The 21,875-nt window shown below is 41.4% G+C and overlaps 1 protein-coding gene across 4 annotated transcripts in view; it reads right to left on the reverse strand.

The window, feature by feature from the left end:
• Positions 1-21,875, reverse strand: part of CAPN6 (calpain 6) — a 104,534-nt gene that overhangs the window by 58,576 nt on the left and 24,083 nt on the right. For 2 of the 4 annotated variants that reach the window (XM_066581731.1, XM_066581730.1), the window contains 2 exons: positions 19,978-20,122; positions 17,892-18,066 (listed from right to left, as the gene is read on the reverse strand). In XM_066581731.1, coding sequence (XP_066437828.1) covers positions 17,892-18,056 — 165 coding nt within the window. In that variant the 5' untranslated portion in view covers positions 18,057-18,066; positions 19,978-20,122. The remainder of the gene's footprint in view (positions 1-17,891; positions 18,067-19,977; positions 20,123-21,875) is intronic. The other 2 variants (XM_066581732.1, XM_066581729.1) reach the window with 1 other exon arrangement.

Genomic DNA, 21,875 nt, shown 5'->3' on the forward strand with positions numbered 1-21,875 from the left:
CTCTCTTACAAGCATTCCGGATCATGCATGGTTTTTTGTATTTGCACTGGTGCAACTGTTTGCAGCCTAGGCATCATTAGTGTTGTATCCATATTTAAAGGGGTTGTCTGTAGAGATGAGCGAGTAGTGCCTTAGCCGAGTATCTCCCCGCTCGTCTCTAAAGATTCGGGGCCCGGCTGGGGGCAGGGAGCGGTGGGGGAGAGTGGGGAGGAACGGAGGGGAGATCTCTCCCTCTCTCCCCCCCGCTCCCCGCCACAACTCACCTGTCACCCGCGCCGGCCCCCGAATCTTTAGAGACGAGCGGGGAGATACTCGGCTAAGGCACTACTCGCTCGAGTAATGTGCCTTAGCGAGTATACTCGCTCATCTCTAGTTGTCTGCTTACAAAGTCATATTTTTGGATTCGTGCCAAATGACTGAAAGCAATAAAGCAAAGGGTACTTAACTGTCCTCAGCCCCGGCGATCAAACGCTGCAGCCCCGCGATTCCTCTGGTCTCTGGTGACAGCGCAAGTCAGGCAACCACTGTCTACCAATCAGAGGCTGTAGTCTCACCGTTTGGAACTCTTGGCATCATGGCACCCAAGCTGTGAGTGCTAAAGCCAAGAGAACAGGCAGTGTTGCTGCGACCTATGATCAGCAAACATTGCTTCCTTGACTTCCACTGTCAACAGAGACCGGAGGAACCGCAGGGCTGCAGCGCTGGATCGCCGAGTCTGAGGACGGCCCCTTTCTTTTATTGTTTTCATTCACTTGATACAAATTTAAAAATATAACTTTGTGACCCATCAACCTCTTTAGTTCTGGGGTTAACTGCAGCTCATTCAAAATAAAAAATATCAACGATATCACAGTGTTGTGACTGTGTGTTCTGTAACTAGACTTTAGAAATGCTTGGTGCAGTTGCTCTTTCTCTATGGTTTCAGTAGTGCAGTAGTATTGGCTGCCATATCAATAATACATTATTTCTTAGAAATAGGGTCACTCATGTCAATTCCATTCCTCTCCACAGTTGTACTGCACAGACGGTCATGTAGCAGCTAATATCCTCCCAGCATAGAATGAATTAGAAATTGGCAGGTAGAAAATGATGCATTTTATAACATAACTTATATAAAAAATGAGGAATATATGTTTCCTTTAAAATATTCCAAGCCTGACCATAACTACCGCCGAGGCTTCATCAGTGCACCATTATGGGTTTTTTTTTATGTCACATTCTGCATTATTTATAAACAGGTTAAAAATTAAAGGGTTTTTCTCGCTCCAGACATAAATATCTGACTGACAGAGGTCTGACATCTGGGACCCTACTCATTGGAAAATGAGGTGTCAGGGGATGGCTTTTCAACAAGCCAAGATGACAACTGCCATAAGGAGACAAAGTGGAGAAGTGGCAGTGCAGCTCTCCCTATTGAAATCTATAGGAGCACTTGCTCAGCTGGTTCCATCTCCAATAAGCTTCATTGAAAGACCACGCAGTTTGGACATCTTTGCAATTTTCTTCATTTTTAATCCAATGAGGCAAAATGAGATGTCAACCCCTGTGTGTTTGGTACCTATTAGAGATGAGCCAGTATACTCGCTAAAGGCAATTGCTTGAGCAAGCATTGCCCTTAGCGAGTATCTGCCCGCTCGAGACAAAAGGTTCGGGTGCCGGCGGCGGGCAGGGAGCTGCGGGGGAGAGCGGGGCGGAACAGAGGGGAGATCTCTCTCTCCCTATCTCCCCCCCGCTCCCTCCTGCTGACTGCCGCTACCCCGCGCTGGCACCCGAACCTTCTGTCTCGAGCGGGCAGGTACTCGCTAAAGGCAATGCTCGCTTGATCAATTGCTTTTAGCGAGTATACTGGCTCATCTCTAGTACCTATCAATGCAACACCATCTGGGGTTAATTTGAGAGTTCTGTTTATTGTGTCGTTTATACTAATTCAATCTTATAAAGCCTCCTTAATTTAGTAAGTTCTGAATACCAGTTTAATCCTCGGCTGGCCACAATGGATTATGAATTGTACAACACATAGCGCAGAGTCCTGATTCTATCTGCCGGAGAGTTTGACCCGTCACAGACTTTTCCTACAATGTATTAACCAAGTTATGTAGATTTATGGAGTTTGGCAACAACCAGACACACACAGGAGACTTGTCTCAAGACAAAGCATGGACAGTGTGAGACACATGTTTTGTTTCAATTGATTGAACGAATCCTCTGCAGCCAGACTTTAGAGCTGCGTGTTTTATTAATGACACATTGCGAAATAAACCCAATAAGTAATTTAATTATGAAAAATAACACAGACAAAAAATTATATCAACACCCTCCTTGTCCTTCTCCATAAATGGTATATAGTGTAATCGCAGTTATAGGGTGTGTTACAATGCTCATTCCGAAGGCCAGTCAGCGGATATTCCACAGCTATTTTCCACCAATCGTATCCATTTTGTTGTCATTTTATTGTCCTTTTTTATATGCAAACCCAATTCTAAAAAGTTAGGACGCCGGGTAAAATGTAAGTAATTGTAAACAAAAAAGGATACAATGATTTGGAAATCTCAAATAACCATAATTTATTCACAATAGAATAGATCAGAAGGGGAGATGTTTTTCCATTGCATTTTAAAAAAATTAACTCATTTAAGAAATTGATGGCAGCAACACATCTCACAAAAGTTGGGCAGGGCCTTGTCTACCATTGTGTAGTATGACCTCTTCTGTTTACAACAGTCTGTAAACGTCTGGGAAGTGAGGAGACCCCTTCTGGTCTGATGTAGGATTCCAGCTGCTCAACAGTGCTGGGTCGCCTTTTGTCGGATTTTTCTTTTCATAACGAGGCAAATGTTTTCTATTGGTGCCAACTCTGGACTGCAGGTGGAAAGTTCAGCACCTGAACTCTTCTTCTGTGAAGCCATGCTGCTGTGATGGATGCAGTGTGTTGCTTAGATTTGTCTTGCTGAAATATACAAGGGCTTTCGTCTGGATGGAAGCATATGTTCTTCTAAAAGCTTTATATACTTCTCAGTATTGATTGTGCCTTTCAAGATGTGTAAGTTGCCCATCCCATAGGCAGTAATGCAACCCCATACCATCAGGCAGACTTTTCAGCTGTGCCCTGATAACAAGCTGGATGCCCCCCGTTCTCTTGAGTCTGCAGCACACGGCATCCATGATTTTCAAAAACAATATCAATTTTTGATCTATCTGACCACAGAACAGCTTCCAATTTTACCACAATTCATTTTAAATTAACTGTGGCTCAGAGAAGAGGCCGGTGTTTCTAGATTGTGTTGATATATGGATATATGGCTTCTTTGCATATAGCTTTAACTTGCATGTGTGGATTACATGACAAATTGTGTTCACAGACAATGATTTCTGGAAGTATTCCTGAGCCCATGCAGGGATTTATATTACAGAATTATGCCTGTGTTTAATGCAGTGACGCCTGAGGGCCTGCAGACCTCAAGCATACAATATTGACCATCGGCCTTGTTGCTTGATGCACATGAACTTCTCCACATTCTTTGAATCTCTTGATGATATTATCTGCTATAGATGGTGGGATATTCAAAGTCTTTACAATTTTACGTTTAGGGCTTAGTCACACAGGCGCGTCGGCGCCCGTGTACTGCAGGAAGAAGACGGCCGCACTTCAGGACGGATGTCTCTCTGCAGCGCTGGGCATGTGTTCTTTCTTCGGCGCTGCGGGAAGTCATCCATCCTGCAGTGCGTCTGTCTTCTTCCTGCAGTAAGGGCTCAGTCGCACGGGCGCATCGGCGCCCGTGTGACTAAGCCCCGAAGAACATTTTTATGAAATTGTTCCACAGTTTTTAGATGGAGTTTTTCCCCACATTGGTGAACCTTTGATCATCTTTGCTTCTGAGAGACTCTGCCTCTGTAACATGCTCTTTTTATACATAGTCATGTGACTTAGTAGAAAATTGACCCTCCAGCTGTTTTTCATTAGTACCACTTACTTTTCAAGCCTTTTGTTAATCCTGCCCTAACTGTTGTGAGATGTGTTGCCGCCATCAATTTCTAAATGAGATCATTTTTTATTTAACTGAAATGGAAAAATGTCTCCCTTTCCCCCTCTGATGTGTTCCATGTTCTATTGTGAATAAAATATGGTTTATGAGATTTTTAAAACATTGCATTCTTTTTTTTCCTTTACATTTATTTACATTTTAGACAGCAACTTTTTAGAAATTGGGGTTGTAGTATTTTGTAAATCTGTATAAATGTTATGGTTTCAATGGTTTATGTGGATTTGTGCAGTCAGCTCAGTGAGTTATTATATAGCATGATCAACCAATGGGTTGCCACTAGAGTTGAGCGAACATGTTGATGCTCGTTCGAGTATTAGCATACTCGATTATGCTGAGAGAGAGAGAGAAGAAAAAAGGCTCGGCACTGGGCGGTCAAATACAAAAATGCTCGGGTCTCCCATTGACTTCAATGCTGTTTGTTACTCGAGTAGAGCTCTCGAATATTACGAAAAGCTTGACTCGAATAACGAGGACCCGAGCATTTTGGTACTCGCTCATCTTTAGTTGCCACCTTATTAGTGGAAGACAGAATAGACCTTCTGTAAACTAATTCAACAGGAGAGAAAATGTACATGATGGAAATGTTCCACCTACCCATCATCACAAATGACTGATCTTTATGTCTACATGAAACTCAACTCATGGCAAGTTCTGTTTTGTTTATTAAAAGTAGCATACATGTTTGATAATGATCAGCTTAACTGTTAAAGCTAAAAGGGTGTGTTCATCCTATTTAATCATGTGACTCTTAGACCCCTTGCATGTGGCTTCCCAGCTGGTGGCAGCATTACCTACAAAATGGGTGTTTTATAGTGTTATTGAAATTGGACCTAGAATCAAAGCCACATCACCGGAAAGTAACACTAGGGTAAAAGTCACATGAATCAGTCAATTATTTTCCCTTTAACATACATAGTCGGACTTGCCATGTTTGAAAGTGACTTGCAGTCCGAGCAAAAACAGGTTGGGAAACTCCGCACTTCCTGCAATGAGTGTCCCAGTAGGGGAGCAAAAGTCAGACCTTCACTGATCTCATATTGGTGACCTATCCTAAAAATAAGCTATCAATATTTTAACCCTGGAAGACACCTACATTTTGTTATTGTATTAGTAGTAACTTGTATGTTACCGATGGGTATACGGCGTTTGGCATATTTAGAATATGAACGTATAGAACCTATATGAAACTTGTATAAAGACCTACTAACTAACATATCTGGAACAGGTCACTATATACACATGAGTTGTTCAATTTGAGAAGAAGAGTTGTGAAAACAGTGACTGGCGATGTATGTAGGACATGATGTATGTGTAATTGTATGGATTGTCATATTGTAACATGAGTGGGAGATTACTGGTTGTATTAACAGGTTACTATAGTGGGGAGGTATCCGATTATCGGTTGTATTAACAGATTACTATGGTGGGGAGGTATCAGATTATCGGTTGTATTAACAGATTACTATAGTGGGGAGGTATCAGATTACTGGTTGTATTAACAGATTACTATGGTGGGGAGGTATCAGATTATCGGTTGTATTAACAGATTACTATGGTGGGGAGGTATCAGATTATCGGTTGTATTAACAGATTACTATGGTGGGGAGGTATCAGATTATCGGTTGTATTAACAGATTACTATAGTGGGGAGGTATCAGATTATCGGTTGTATTAACAGATTACTATAGTGGGGAGGTATCAGATTATCGGTTGTATTAACAGATTACTATGTTGGGGAGGTATCAGATTATCGGTTGTATTAACAGATTACTATACTCGGGAGGTATCAGATTACTGGTTGTATTAACAGATTACTATAGTGGGGAGGTATCAGATTATCGGTTGTACTAACAGATTACTATAGTGGGGAGGTATCAGATTACTGGTTGGGGGAGGTATCAGATTATCGGTTGTACTAACAGATTACTATAGTGGGGAGGTATCAGATTACTGGTTGTATTAGCAGATTACTATAGTGGGGAGGTATCGGATTATCGGTTGTATTAACAGATTACTATGTTGGGGAGGTATCAGATTATCGGTTGTATTAACAGATTACTATACTCGGGAGGTATCAGATTACTGGCTGTATTAACAGATTACTATAGTGGGGAGGTATCAGATTATCGGTTGTACTAACAGATTACTATAGTGGGGAGGTATCAGATTATCGGTTGTACTAACAGATTACTATAGTGGGGAGGTATCAGATTACTGGTTGGGGGAGGTATCAGATTATTGGTTGTACTAATAGATTACTATTGTGGGGAGGTATCAGATTATCGGTTGTACTAACAGATTACTATAATGGGGAGGTATCAGATTATCGGTTGTACTAACAGATTACTATAGTGGGGAGGTATCAGATTACTGGTTGTATTAACAGATTACTATAGTGGGGAGGTATCAGATTACTGGTTGGGGGAGGTATCAGATTGCTGGTTGTATTAACAGATTACTATAGTGGGGAGGTATCAGATTACTGGTTGTATTAACAGATTACTATGGTGGGGAGGTATCAGATTATCGGTTGTATTAACAGATTACTATGGTGGGGAGGTATCATATTATCGGTTGTATTAACAGATTACTATAGTGGGGAGGTATCAGATTACTGGTTGTATTAACAGATTACTATAGTGGGGAGGTATCAGATTACTGGTTGTATTAACAGATTACTATAGTGGGGAGGTATCAGATTACTGGTTGTATTAAAAGATTACTATAGTGGGGACGTATCAGATTACTGGTTGTATTAACAGATTACTATGGTGGGGAGGTATCAGATTATCGGTTGTATTAACAGATTACTATAGTGGGGAGGTATCAGATTACTGGTTGTATTAACAGATTACTATAGTAGGGACGTATCAGATTACTGGTTGTATTAACAGATTACTATAGTGGGGAGGTATCAGATTACTGGTTGGGGAGGTATCAGATTGCTGGTTGTATTAACAGATTACTATAGTGGGGAGGTATCAGATTACTGGTTGTATTAACAGATTACTATGGTGGGGAGGTATCATATTATCGGTTGTATTAACAGATTACTATAGTGGGGAGGTATCAGATTACTGGTTGTATTAACAGATTACTATAGTGGGGAGGTATCAGATTACTGGTTGTACTAACAGATTACTATAGTGGGAAGGTATCAGATTACTGGTTGTATTAACAGATTACTATAGTGGGGAGGTATCAGATTACTGGTTGTATTAACAGATTACTATAGTGGGGAGGTATCAGATTACTGGTTGTATTAACAGATTACTATAGTGGGGAGGTATCAGATTACTGGTTGTATTAACAGATTACTATGGTGGGGAGGTATCAGATTATCGGTTGTATTAACAGATTACTATAGTGGGGAGGTATCAGATTACTGGTTGTATTAACAGATTACTATAGTGGGGAGGTATCAGATTACTGGTTGTACTAACAGATTACTATAGTGGGGAGGTATCAGATTACTGGTTGTACTAACAGATTACTATAGTGGGAAGGTATCAGATTACTGGTTGTATTAACAGATTACTATAGTGGGGAGGTATCAGATTACTGGTTGTATTAACAGATTACTATAGTGGGGAGGTATCAGATTACTGGTTGTATTAACAGATTACTATAGTGGGGAGGTATCGGATTACTGGTTGTATTAACAGATTACTATAGTGGGGAGGTATCAGATTGTCGGTTGTACTAACAGATTACTATGGTGGGGAGGTATCAGATTATCGGTTGTATTAACAGATTACTATAGTGGGGAGGTATCAGATTACTGGTTGTACTAACAGATTACTATAGTGGGGAGGTATCAGATTACTGGTTGTACTAACAGATTACTATAGTGGGGAGGTATCAGATTACTGGTTGTACTAACAGATTACTATAGTGGGAAGGTATCAGATTACTGGTTGTACTAACAGATTACTATAGTGGGGAGGTATCATATTATCGGTTGTATTAACAGATTACTATAGTGGGGAGGTATCAGATTACTGGTTGTATTAACAGATTACTATAGTGGGAAGGTATCAGATTACTGGTTGTATTAACAGATTACTATAGTGGGGAGGTATCAGATTACTGGTTGTATTAACAGATTACTATAGTGGGGAGGTATCAGATTACTGGTTGTATTAACAGATTACTATAGTGGGGAGGTATCAGATTACTGGTTGTATTAACAGATTACTATAGTGGGGAGGTATCAGATTACTGGTTGTACTAACAGATTACTATAGTGGGGAGGTATCAGATTGTCGGTTGTATTTACAGATTACTATAGTGGGGAGGTATCAGATTATCGGTTGTACTAACAGATTACTATAGTGGGGAGGTATCAGATTACTGGTTGTACTAACAGATTACTATAGTGGGAAGGTATCAGATTACTGGTTGTATTAACAGATTACTATAGTGGGGAGGTATCAGATTACTGGTTGTATTAACAGATTACTATAGTGGGGAGGTATCAGATTACTGGTTGTATTAACAGATTACTATAGTGGGGAGGTATCAGATTACTGGTTGTATTAACAGATTACTATAGTGGGGAGGTATCAGATTGTCGGTTGTACTAACAGATTACTATGGTGGGGAGGTATCAGATTATCGGTTGTATTAACAGATTACTATAGTGGGGAGGTATCAGATTACTGGTTGTATTAACAGATTACTATAGTGGGGAGGTATCAGATTACTGGTTGTACTAACAGATTACTATAGTGGGGAGGTATCAGATTACTGGTTGTACTAACAGATTACTATAGTGGGAAGGTATCAGATTACTGGTTGTACTAACAGATTACTATAGTGGGAAGGTATCAGATTACTGGTTGTACTAACAGATTACTATAGTGGGGAGGTATCATATTATCGGTTGTATTAACAGATTACTATAGTGGGGAGGTATCAGATTACTGGTTGTATTAACAGATTACTATAGTGGGAAGGTATCAGATTACTGGTTGTATTAACAGATTACTATAGTGGGGAGGTATCAGATTACTGGTTGTATTAACAGATTACTATAGTGGGGAGGTATCAGATTACTGGTTGTATTAACAGATTACTATAGTGGGGAGGTATCGGATTACTGGTTGTATTAACAGATTACTATAGTGGGGAGGTATCAGATTGTCGGTTGTACTAACAGATTACTATGGTGGGGAGGTATCAGATTATCGGTTGTATTAACAGATTACTATAGTGGGGAGGTATCAGATTACTGGTTGTACTAACAGATTACTATAGTGGGGAGGTATCAGATTACTGGTTGTACTAACAGATTACTATAGTGGGGAGGTATCAGATTACTGGTTGTACTAACAGATTACTATAGTGGGAAGGTATCAGATTACTGGTTGTACTAACAGATTACTATAGTGGGGAGGTATCATATTATCGGTTGTATTAACAGATTACTATAGTGGGGAGGTATCAGATTACTGGTTGTATTAACAGATTACTATAGTGGGAAGGTATCAGATTACTGGTTGTATTAACAGATTACTATAGTGGGGAGGTATCAGATTACTGGTTGTATTAACAGATTACTATAGTGGGGAGGTATCAGATTACTGGTTGTATTAACAGATTACTATAGTGGGGAGGTATCAGATTACTGGTTGTATTAACAGATTACTATAGTGGGGAGGTATCAGATTACTGGTTGTACTAACAGATTACTATAGTGGGGAGGTATCAGATTGTCGGTTGTATTTACAGATTACTATAGTGGGGAGGTATCAGATTATCGGTTGTACTAACAGATTACTATAGTGGGGAGGTATCAGATTACTGGTTGTACTAACAGATTACTATAGTGGGGAGGTATCAGATTGTCGGTTGTATTTACAGATTACTATAGTGGGGAGGTATCAGATTATCGGTTGTACTAACAGATTACTATAGTGGGGAGGTATCAGATTACTGGTTGTATTAACAGATTACTATAGTGGGGAGGTATCAGATTACTGGTTGTACTAACAGATTACTATAGTGGGGAGGTATCAGATTGTCGGTTGTATTTACAGATTACTATAGTGGGGAGGTATCAGATTATCGGCTGTACTAACAGATTACTATAGTGGGGAGGTATCAGATTATCGCTTGTATTTATACCACAGAAACCTATTCCAGCTGTTTTCTTCATGCACATCAGACCACAGTCTGAGAAGTAAATCATTCCTCAGTACTCGCCACAGTAAGAGACAATGGAAAGTAATGACGTTTGTTCTGTTCACTGCGCCAGGAGACATTTCAGCTCTCGGCACGAAGCTGGAATCCCTCAGCATAGAGGAGGTGGCCAGACTGAAAGTCTTCAATGAATCATAGTTCTGCAAAAACTAGCTGGCTGACATTGGTTTTTCCTTATCTGTAAGCACTTTTGCTAGGCCCGGTCTCTCAGTGACTACATCCCATTGGAACATCTAAGATGCGATACTTAATAGGTCATTATTGGGACAACTTTGCTGGAACATGTATGATATGAGAATGATAAGGCTCATTTTAGATTTCAGTTTTAACCCCTTAGTGAACATCCGTACATGCTTTACAGCAATCACAATTGGGCCGTAGACTGGGCTGCTGTAAAAGCACAAGTCCTAGTCTAAGGCCGGCATGGCAGTCCCATACTGGGAAGAACGGGGCTTGGCTATCTATTGACAGCTGGGCTCCTGCTCTAGTAGCTGGGTGTGGAGAATTCTCTGATCCTGACAGTTTAACTCCTTATATGCCATGATCAATCATTACACCTGTCACCCATCAGCAGCTCGCAATGTGATTGTAAGGTGCAAATATGTTCTTGTGGCCTTGGTCTGCCATGAAAGCCAGCCTATCAGACCCTGTCTCCAGTGGAGTCTGAAAGAAGAGCTATCAAATATATACTACACTGCAATACCTAAGTTGTGCAGTGTAGTATGCTAGTGATTGAATAATCACATCTGCAAGTTAGTTCCCTTGTGGGAGCAAAAAAAAGTGAAAAAAGTAATAAGAAAAAAAACACAACATGCAAAGAATATAGTTTCCCCTGCAAACTGCCTTAACTATAGAAAAAGTAATAAAGGAAAACATATTGTGTATCGCTGCATTTATAATGACCTGTACAACAAAAATATTATGTTAGATGTTCTTTCTCAGACAGCAGCAGCATTGTGAACGATGTAAAAGATAATGACAGCATTGCTATTTTTCATTCAAACAACACAAAAAGTTATCAAAATATTGCATGCACCTCAAAATGGTAGCCATGGAAACTACAACTCATAACATAAAAAAACAAGACCTCACACGGCTCTGCTGGTGGAAAAATAATACTGTTATTGGTCTTGGAATATAGTAAAGTGAATACAATTATTGCGTTTTTTTTTTTTTGCTGTGAACCACAGTCCTACTGAATGAGGTTTGGGAGCCACAGTCAAATATAAAAGGTAGGAGAAACATATTAACCCTTTCATGACCAAGGGTCATTCATGCGCCTGCGTCCAGGTCACATTCAGCAGTTCTGGTATTCCTGCTGCATGATCATAACTTTTTTGTATTATTCGGGTAACAAACCTACATGAGGGCTTGTTTTTTTTCAGTGGTACCGTTTAACTGACCATATAATGTATTGGAGGAGTTTACAAAATTTCTAAGTGACATGAAATTGAATAAAACTGCAATTGCACTATTTAGGAGCTGGAGGATTATTTTTACGGCATTTATAGTGCAGTTATAATGGCATATTGTTGTTATTCTGTGGGTCAGTACGATTACAGCTATACCAAACTTAGGGCTTATTCAGACGGGTGTATATTGGTTGAGTTTTCACGATCAGCAGATATACGCTGCCCATCTCTGCAGGGGGAGGAGGTGGGACGGTATCAGAGCTAGTGCACTGAGCCCCCCCCCCTCCGCTCCTTGCTACTGTTTGCAATGGGAGGGGCGGTACAGGGCGGAGCTAGGTTCTGCCCGCCCCCACCAATTGCAAACAGTGGCGAGGGGTGGAGAGAGGGCAGGAGCTGAGTGCACTAGCTCCCGTCCTGCCTCCTCCCCTTGCAGAGAGGGGCAGCGTATATCGGCTGGGCATGAAAACCCCAACCGAAATACGCCTGTCTGAGTAAGCTCTCATGTAGTGTTTTTATATAGTAATACTTTTAAAAAGGTATTTTATTTAAAAAAAACTTTTTCCTGTTGCCATATTTTGACCCCCATAAATATTTCTGTCAATGGGAATGTGTGAGGGATTTTTTTTCTGTTAGTGGCGCAACCAGTAGTTTGTATTGGCAGCATTTTGGGGAACATAGGCCTTTTTGATTTCTTTTTATTCCATTTTTTTTCCCTTGGAGACAGGGTGACCATAAAAGCACAGTTCTGCCATTGCATATTTTATGTGGGATATTTATATTAATTAGGTGGGATTAATAATGCGATATTTTAATGAAATTGAACTTTCAACTTTTCAGAAGGCCCCAGGCTGGTATGACACCTGATGGCACTTCACTGTCTTATCATGACAGAGCCATCATTTAAATGCCCAATGTATCGGGACATTTAAATGCCGCTGTCAAAAGACACAATGGCATTTAAAGGGTTAACAGCTGCAATCAGAGTTATTTCCGATTGCGGCTGTTGCTCATGGGTGTTCGCCATCAAAGACATCTAATACCTGCCCTGTATGAAGCTGGTTCAGCTCCTGAGCATTACAGCATATGTTGTGGACTGCAATAGACATCCTAACTGCAGAGGGCATATGCAGATAGGGCTCAGTCAGACGGGCGTTTTTTCGCACGATTTGCGGATCGCATGACGGATGCGCATCCGCAAATCGCGTGACCGATGCGCGCAAGTCGCCCGAAAATCTGCTCCTAGCCGCGTTTCATTAGAAACGGGCCGGAGCTGTCCAGCGCATTGCATTCAATGGAGACAGCAATACAGCCGTCTCCATTGAAAGCAATGCGCTGCGGGCGAGCCCGGGATGAATTGTCGGTAAGGGCTTAAATATATAAGCCCTTCCCTGCAATGCATCCTAAAATGTGTAAAAATTAAAAAAAATTGTATACTCACCTGCCAGCAGCCGGAGCTCCGAGCGGCCGTTCTGCAGTGGGTGTGAAGGGGGTGTGAGTCAGACCTGCCCCCTGATTGGCTCAGTGCTGAGCCAATCAGAGGCATGCCTCACTCACACCCATTCATGAATTCATGAATGGATGTGAGTCAGACCTGCCCCTGATTGGCTCAGCGCTGAGAGGCAGCAGTCACTCACCCATTCATGAATTCATGAATGGGTGTGTGAGTGTTTTCAGCCTCTGATTGGTCAGGGCTGTGACCAATCAGAGGCAGATCATTCAGCAGGTGGGGATTTTAAAGCCCCGCCGGCTGAATAGTGCCGAGAAGCAGTTCAGGAGAACTGACAGCGGCCGCGGCCTGCTCTGGCTGCAGCGGAAAGGTGAGTATACAATTTTTTTTTATTTTAACACATTTTAGGATGAATTGCAGGGAAGGGGTTATATATTTAACCCCTTCCCGACAATTCACCCCGCGCACGCTGGCAGCCCATTGCTTTCAATGGAGCGGCTGTATTGCCGCTCCATTGAATTCAATGGGCAAACATCGTTCTTTTCTGTCACAGCTGTTACAGCTGTGGCAGAGAAGAATGATTTGTCTTCTATATGTTCTCCATGGGGTCGGCGCTGCTGCCGCCGGCCCTATTGAGCGCATAAACAGAAGAGAACAGGAATCGCAGATCGCAGATAGGTGCAATCTGCGATTTTTTGTTCTATAATTTATCGGACGAGCGCATAAAAAGCGCTCATGTGTCCGATACCATTGCGAAGCAATGGTTTTAAAAAATCGCCGGACGCATGCGCATGCGCAAATCGCGGCTAAAAACGCCCGTCTGACTAAGGCCTTAGAATGTATAAGGTTAGGTTCACACAGGGCGGATTAGGCGTCTAGAATTTCGTCGCGGCAAATCCACCTGCGGCCGCTAATCCCGTGGTTAGCCAGCCCTGTGGACGAGATTTCCCAGAAATCTCGTCCACAGGGGACGGCGCATCCGCCGCAGCAAAGCCGGCAGAAGCCGGCGCTGCGGCGCGGATTAACCGGCCACAACATGTTTATTTTTTTTCTTCTTCTGCTGCGGCCTCGCTCTCCTCTATGGGAGTGCCGGCCGCAGCGGAAGAGTGATCGGCAAGGCCGCTTCAAAACACGCGGCTAAGTACCGTGTGTTTTTCCTTATGGAGACCACTTCTGATTCATGTGTGAGCTAACATCATAGCGGTCAGCAACGTGTAATGACATTTTACTGCTTGAACAATTTGCAACCAATTCTTCACTTCCTTCTATAGATATTTTAGATAGTTCTACATATAACATAATTGCATCATAAATGGGTTTTAATAAAAATATTGGTTGTAGTAAGGGATGCATTACATATATAAAAATACAGCAATACTCAATAAGGCACCCAAAAGTTGTTTGGGGACACCTAGAGGGTGAGTGGATATAGGGATGGTATAGTCTCTCCCCAAGGAGAGCACCCAAAAGGGGTGTGGGGACACCTAAAAGCTACGTAATGAGACTATAAGGCCAATGCTCCTCTGGGAAATTTATGCAAATCACAAAGATGGAAAAGTACCGCAGAAGAAGCTAACTAGTTGCAACACAATAATCCCAGCAGCCTGCTTCTTATTATTGACATGCATTGTCTTTAAAAAAGTTGTGGGAAGCAAAAAAGTTCTTAAACTCAAGGACCTCACAAGCGGTCTAGGGGATTCTGGGACATTTTTATTGTCTATTCATGATCATTGATCCTTTTACCAGATGGCAGAAACTTCCCATCCAGAAATATTCCCTTGTCTAGTAAGAGTGTTAAAAACTGTCAAAGAGAAAACATTTCGAGGTTTCTTAGAAAATGAAATGTATGTCTTACTTTCTGCACCCAAAAAAAGGAAAACCCAAGTTTGTTATCAGCTGAATGAAGTGATCAGGACACTCCAGTGAGCGCCGCTTCACGGTTTGCCAGGCACAGCCTTGCACATTTGACTGGGGCTACATCTTACACAGCAGCCAATTAAGTGAATGTGACTCGATTACAGAAGAAAGTGTCAAATGGTAAAACCAGAAATTCTTTTCATGCTTAAGAACAAAACAGGTTGCTCTATATTGTATTGTCCATTAACACAGCCAGCTTCGTAGTAGTACCCATAGTACAGCTCTACTAAAGCACATAAGAGGCTCATAGTGTCAATATTAAAGCAGTACCCATACTGTTAGCCTAAGAGTCCATTGACACATTTGTTGAGGATCCATGTCAGCGGTCGGTGGTATCACAACGCAGGTTAAGGATATGGTGCAGCAATGTTTAGGAATAGTATAATGCAAGGGAGTAGTGATATAATAACAAGTAAGCAAAGCAATTAACTTTTACTGTCGGTGTACCTAACACCAAGCTACTGTTAACTAGATCCTAGGATTAATGATGCTTTGTGCACATATAGAGACAATACTAGCTAAACAGTATCAATAATGCAGTTCGAAGATCAGTCTTGTAGACCAGAAAAACAAATCCCATAACATCACACACAGTTTGTCAGTAAGGGTTAAAGTGCCGCTTCCAGGGTACAGTAAATCAGGAATATATATTAGATGTACCATGGCATCAATATCTCTCAGATTTCAGGCTCAACTCTTAATATAGCTATTATAGTCCTCTCCTAAGTACTTGAGACTAGAAGTTATAACAGCCGTTTGCTCACTAATGGCTCTGTCTCTACTTTCAGCAGGCCTAACTGTTTTATCTCTAGTGATATGCAAACCTGAAAGCTTTCCTGAGGCCGGCCTCACTTACAAGTCGTTGCCAATGAACTCTCTGATCTTCTCCCTTGCCTTAGTCTGTTGCTCTCACAGCACAATCCCACACTTTCTCTCTGGCTTTCAGGTGGCTCCTCTATGGATCAGATGTCTTTTTCTCTGGATTCAAGTGTTCTCTTGGCCAATCCGGCAGCAGATTCGTCAACAGTCTTGCTCAAAGTCCCTGCGCTCCCTGCAGATTTTTGCGCTCTTGGTCTGCAGCATCTCTGGCTCACTGTCTCACACTTTGTGTTTGTGGTGCAGCAGGGATTCTCCTTTTATAGCAGGGGTCTCAGACAATCAGTAAGTGTCCTCGAGGCATGCTCTGTCCTACTATGCTAAAATGTGACATCGTTTTTGATGCACGTGGTAATTTGGCACAGGTTTTTCACAACTCGTAGTCCATTATCATGACAACAATTTAACTTTCTACGGCAGCTCATTACATCTGCACCATAGTCCCCACCATATTTCCCACTATCGAATTTAGTGCCGATCTCACATGGATCTGCAGCAGGTTTTTACTCTTTCAATAGAAATCTGTTGTGGATCCGCATCAAAATCTGCACCAAATAGTGTGGCTTTTGCTGTGGATCCACCGTGTATAAATACAGCCTTACCGTCATTTCCATAATACCAGCCTCATTACAGGACCCTCAGGACTTGAAATCTTTCTCTATATTTACAATGGTAATATTAACAATGTCATTCTGTGTGCAGTAAAGAAGTGGTGGCCACTATATGATGAGTCACTAACAGAGGCGTAACTTGAAGCTCCTGGGCCCCAATGCAAAACCTGGAATGGGGCCCCCAACTATAATGCTTTATTCATAGTACTGGGCTTCCTATATGGAGAAGAGAGGCCTTATAGGCCCCCTAAGGCTCCTGGGCCCGGGTGCAACCGCATCCCCTGCATCCTCTATAGTTACGCCCATGGTCACTAATATACATATGGACAGTCAACAATACAAAATATGCACAGACTCACACACACCTCACTTGCCTATTTTTGACTGGTGACATTGGAGAGATTGCTATGAGAAATGTGATAAATGATGCACATAATTCTTTATTATTATATGTGCATTCTTTACATAGGCCACACCCCCAAACACCGCAATCCTAATGCATTTGAATCACAAATAGTGCAAATGACTTTCATCACAATTCAAAATTAATAAATACTAAACTTAGACCCTGAAATAAATCCTGACTTCAGACCCCAAAATAAATGCAAATTGCAACATAAATCCAGACTTCAGACCACTAAATAAATACAAACCCTGGAGTAGATCCCCTAAATATAGACACAGATGAAACACCCTAAATGAATACAGACCTTAGATAAGACCCAAGAAACGTATACACTATGGTTTATACTATGACTCCCACCTCCTCTTCGGAGCCCTGTAGCTCCATCCTTTGGCTTCAGGACCTGCACACATTATGGTCATGTGACTATAACTGTATAGGTCCTTCTACAATAACATGTCCTGCACACATTTCTGGGTTTTGCAGCAAAAATCCATGACAAAACCATGATGTATGTCAGATCTTTGTACATATTTATGTATTCAATAAAATGACACTTCTGAATCGCAGTTACAAGTGGTAGGTACCCTGGGCGGTCACCCACCCCACTTCCTCTACATTCCATCTCAGCTGTAGCACAATGCTTTGTAATTGAGTACTTTGTAATTTAAGTGTTTTATCTCAATACAATTCTAGGCAGTTTGAGGCGCTCAATTTCCTTTTGCGAGTCTAATGGATCCTGGGAATAGGACCCCTCTCCATGTAAATGGTCCACATTCATCACCACTACTTCTATGGAACAGAGAGAGATAACCAAGTGAATTCTTCTCCCTCTACTCCAAAGAAGTCAAGTTAATTCATATTTAGCACTCAGGGTGCACTGTTCTTGGGACCGCTCGGGTCCCAACAGTTGGATAACTGTCTTTAGCGGGTGAACACTTTTTAAGCTATCTATTTTACTGTATACAAGCCACTTACCGCTGGGCGTTTCCACTCTATACTATGTGGAGGCGCTCTGCTGTAGAACAAGGATTTGTTTGTTGCTGGGAATTCTGGATCCTCAAATAATCTTCCATCTTTTTTGCATTCGTTTTTCAGCTGCCAGTAATCCTGATTTTTCAGATGTCTGACCGGTGATGCCATGTCTTATACTCTGAAAGTTGAAATGTTAAATTACTTTAGAATTGTTTATCGAAGAACCATTATCTTGCATTTCTATAGCAGAACCCAAATTATATGTATACTAAAAGACTGGTTTATTGTAACACTGGTAAATAATACAATATAATCTGAGGTACGAGCGCTGTATAATGGATGTGCCGATGATAATAATACTGCTTTGTTATACATTGTATGATAACTATGTGACAATAAGACTGAGTGCACTTCAGTATCGGAGGCTTCAGCACAGATCCAACGTTGAATGCAGAAGGAAACAGCCAAATGGACCCCATTATAACAAATGGTGTCTGTAGGGCGCCATCCCAGTCCGGCACTTCTGGTTGACTATGAAGATGGAGCCAAACAACAGAAAAGAAAAATGGTAATGCGAGCCTAACATAAATTAACAGAACTTGTACAAAATTGGTTACTGTCCTAGTTGTCCCATAATACATTGTTATGACATCAATAATATCATTATCGTAGTACGGAGCTGTAGGCACTCTGTGCTGGGCCATACAGGCTCTGTGCACACACCATCTGACCCCTAAAACTGACTTCACTGACTTGGAAGGGATGAATACAATCATTTCTAATCACCTATTATTTTCCAAATGGGTCCAAATACTTCTGTAATTAGGTTCCAGTGCTATCTCGCAGTATATGCAAAATGGTAGAGAAGAGTCATCTGGCCAAGGAGAATCATCCTCATTCACAAGCTGCTGAGCTCTCATGTCTCCTTTCTCTTGATAGGTGTCTATAAAGAGAAAGTGGGCATGGTTAGCTCTGTAGCCCATGAATAATGGATGAACATGACTCTTCTTGCCTAGATGAAGATGACTCTTCTCTGCTGATCTTCATACAGTGCACAACAACTTTGGAACCTAATTTCAAAGATACGTGGTCTCATTAGCAAAAGGATGGCATTAGAAGGGATTGACTTTTCATCCCCTGCTGGTCAATGGAGTCAGTTCTAAGGGTGAGATAGCAGTGAACAGGTTCCCTTTTAAAGGGTTTTCTGTATTTGAAACTGAACAACTCTAATTCAGTCGTCCCATGCATTTACGCGGGATGACTATCGCTCACATTCCCATGAGGGCGCCGGAATTCAACAATTCTGAATGATAAGCTTCCAGTGTAAATGGCCCTTTACTCAATTACTTGCTTGACACTGTAAAACTGTATGATATTCCATTAACTTTTATTAATTGCAGCTGCCATAAAGCATCTGCTTTATGCTTTACTGCCCTATTTGCCATACAGGAAGGAAGTATATGCCCCCAATGAGGCCACTCCCATTTTTTTTTACTAATACTAATTAAATATGCACATTTAGGGTGGCTTTACACAGGGCAACTATTAGCTGAAAAATTGCTCAAACGAGTAATTTTCTGCAATAGTTGTCCCATGTAAATGTGAGACCTGACAGGGTACTGAGCAAGAAATCACTCAATACTCGCTAATCGTTTCATTTCGGTGAGCTGAAACAAAGTGACTAGTAAGCGAGTTCTCAGCAAGACAGTCGCTCATCTTTTTAACAATTGTCTATTTGCATTGATTGGAGGCGGGGGGCCGGAAGAGATCTCCATTCACTGAATGACTGTTGCTTCTGTGTTGAAAGCACAGGAGTGCTAGTAGTTGTGACCAGGGGCGTAACTATAGAGGGTGCAGGGGATGCGGTTGCACCCGGGCCCAGGAGCCTTAGGGGGCCCATAAGGCCTCTCTTCTCCATATAGGGAACCCAGTACTATGTATAAAGCATTATAGCTGGGGGCCCTGTTACAAGTTTTGCATTGGGGCCCAGAAGCTTCAAGTTACGCCTCTGGTTGTGACAGCTGCACCCGACAGTCATCCCATGTAAAGCCGCCCTTAAAATAAAATAGATTATTTCCTTCATACTTACATCGAGTAAATGAAACTAAAGTCAAGTCCATGACCCACTCCCTTAATGATTCCTTCTCTAACTTGTAGGAGACTCCAACATGAGGATTGGAGGATGTTGTATCTTATAGTATTTGGTTTCTTTTCACCACTTGGAAAAAAGTAAACTGCAAGTAAGCAGAATGTTACCATTAGATTTGTAATTAGGGTATATCATGGTATGGTCTGGGTCAGGAAGGGTGTCGTTTCTCCTTATGCAGAGCACCTAGAAGGTGTGAGGAAACTTATAAACCCATCCATGCTCTTTTGGGAAATATGCAAATGGGAAGATTGAACAATTCCCTTTGTAGCACCACCTATTGGAAGCCAGCATTTCTGTAAGTCAACCCTTATAACAATGACTGGGAATTGTAAGCTAAAGCCAGAATAACCATACACAGACAGCTGTTTCAGGGTGATTGCCCCTCATCAGTGTGCAGTAGGTTTCTGGCTTGGCTTGTGAGAGGCCTATAGATGTGGGTCAGGAAGAGTATTGTTTCTTCTTCAGGAGAGCACCTAGAAGTTGTGAGGAGACTTATAAGACCATTTATGCTCCTCTGGGAATTGTATGGTATGGTGTGTAATGCCACATAGTTCTCCTAGATGCAGTCATGTGAGGCACAAATGAAACCGCTCAACAGTAAACTGGAAATCACTTTTGTAATTAAAACATTTAAGTAATGGAGAAGACGATTGCTATCGGTCTAAGTTGCCATTTAATTCATTATTGGATTACATAATACACTATTTATCATATTTAACTAGAACAGACATGTTGGTGGGTGGTTGGAGAGCAGGTCATGGAATCAAGAAGATTGCATTGTCATTAATCATCATGCTAACAAAAAACTGAAGTCCAACAAAAATATGGTCTATAAAATACATTTGCTTATACCCAACTAAAACATTCCAGGTCCAAGTCCATGAGCAGATAACAGATAGAGTTCCATGTAGCAAGTTTACTGTGTATCAGAATTTAACCCGTTTAGGACCAGCCACAGTAAATTTACGGCGGCTGGTCCTGGGCTTAGAGCACCTCCGATAGTAAAATTACGGCGGTGCTCTAAGTCTCCTGCCTCTGCAATCAGTTAGAGGCAGGAACGAGTTATCAGCTGTTAGTGACAGCTGATAACCTGGAGCAGAAGGCAGGAGGGGTTTTTAGCCCTTCCTGCCTTCTGCTTCCCCGATATACAGTGGGGAAAGTGAAAGTAACATGTACTTTCACTACGGGAGCCTCGGGGGGTCATGTGACCTCCTGGGATTCCCTGCTACTGCAGAGCTGGAGGGTCAGACTAGACCCTGGCAGCTCTGCAGGTGACTAATGTCCCCACAAGGGTTGCTTTCCCCTGTAACTGGGGCTCCCTATGGACGCCCTAGCTACAGTGGGAAAGTGTCAAATAAAGGAAAAAAAATGTGAATGTCCCCCAAAGGTCTTACATGACGTCATGGGGGACACAGATAGTAAAAAACACAATTACATACATAAGTAAAACAAAACAACAGAATAAAACAACAATGCATACAAAAGAAAGAAAGTAACACAAAGCAGATGCCAACAAAAACCATCGCCGTATGCGCCCTGTAAACTAAAACCATATATACTATATATCAAAATGTCCGAAACAAATAGAGGAACCCATTCCCATACTTTATTTTAGTGTAAATATAAAAATAATTAAAAAAAAATTATAAATGTTAAAAAATTATTTTTTTTAGCTTTTTACCCACAATAAAACTAAAAAACGGAAAAAAAAATCAGTGAAAAAGATATAAAAAAATTGTCCTATATGTCACAGAAAAAAACATGCAGCAAAAAAAATTTTGGTAGCTAAAGGAAAAAAAATAGAGCAGTAAAACCGCCACATGGGTAAAATCCCTAAA

This window comes from Eleutherodactylus coqui, chromosome 10 (genome assembly GCF_035609145.1).
Source record: "Eleutherodactylus coqui strain aEleCoq1 chromosome 10, aEleCoq1.hap1, whole genome shotgun sequence".
Classification (NCBI taxonomy): domain Eukaryota; kingdom Metazoa; phylum Chordata; class Amphibia; order Anura; family Eleutherodactylidae; genus Eleutherodactylus; species Eleutherodactylus coqui.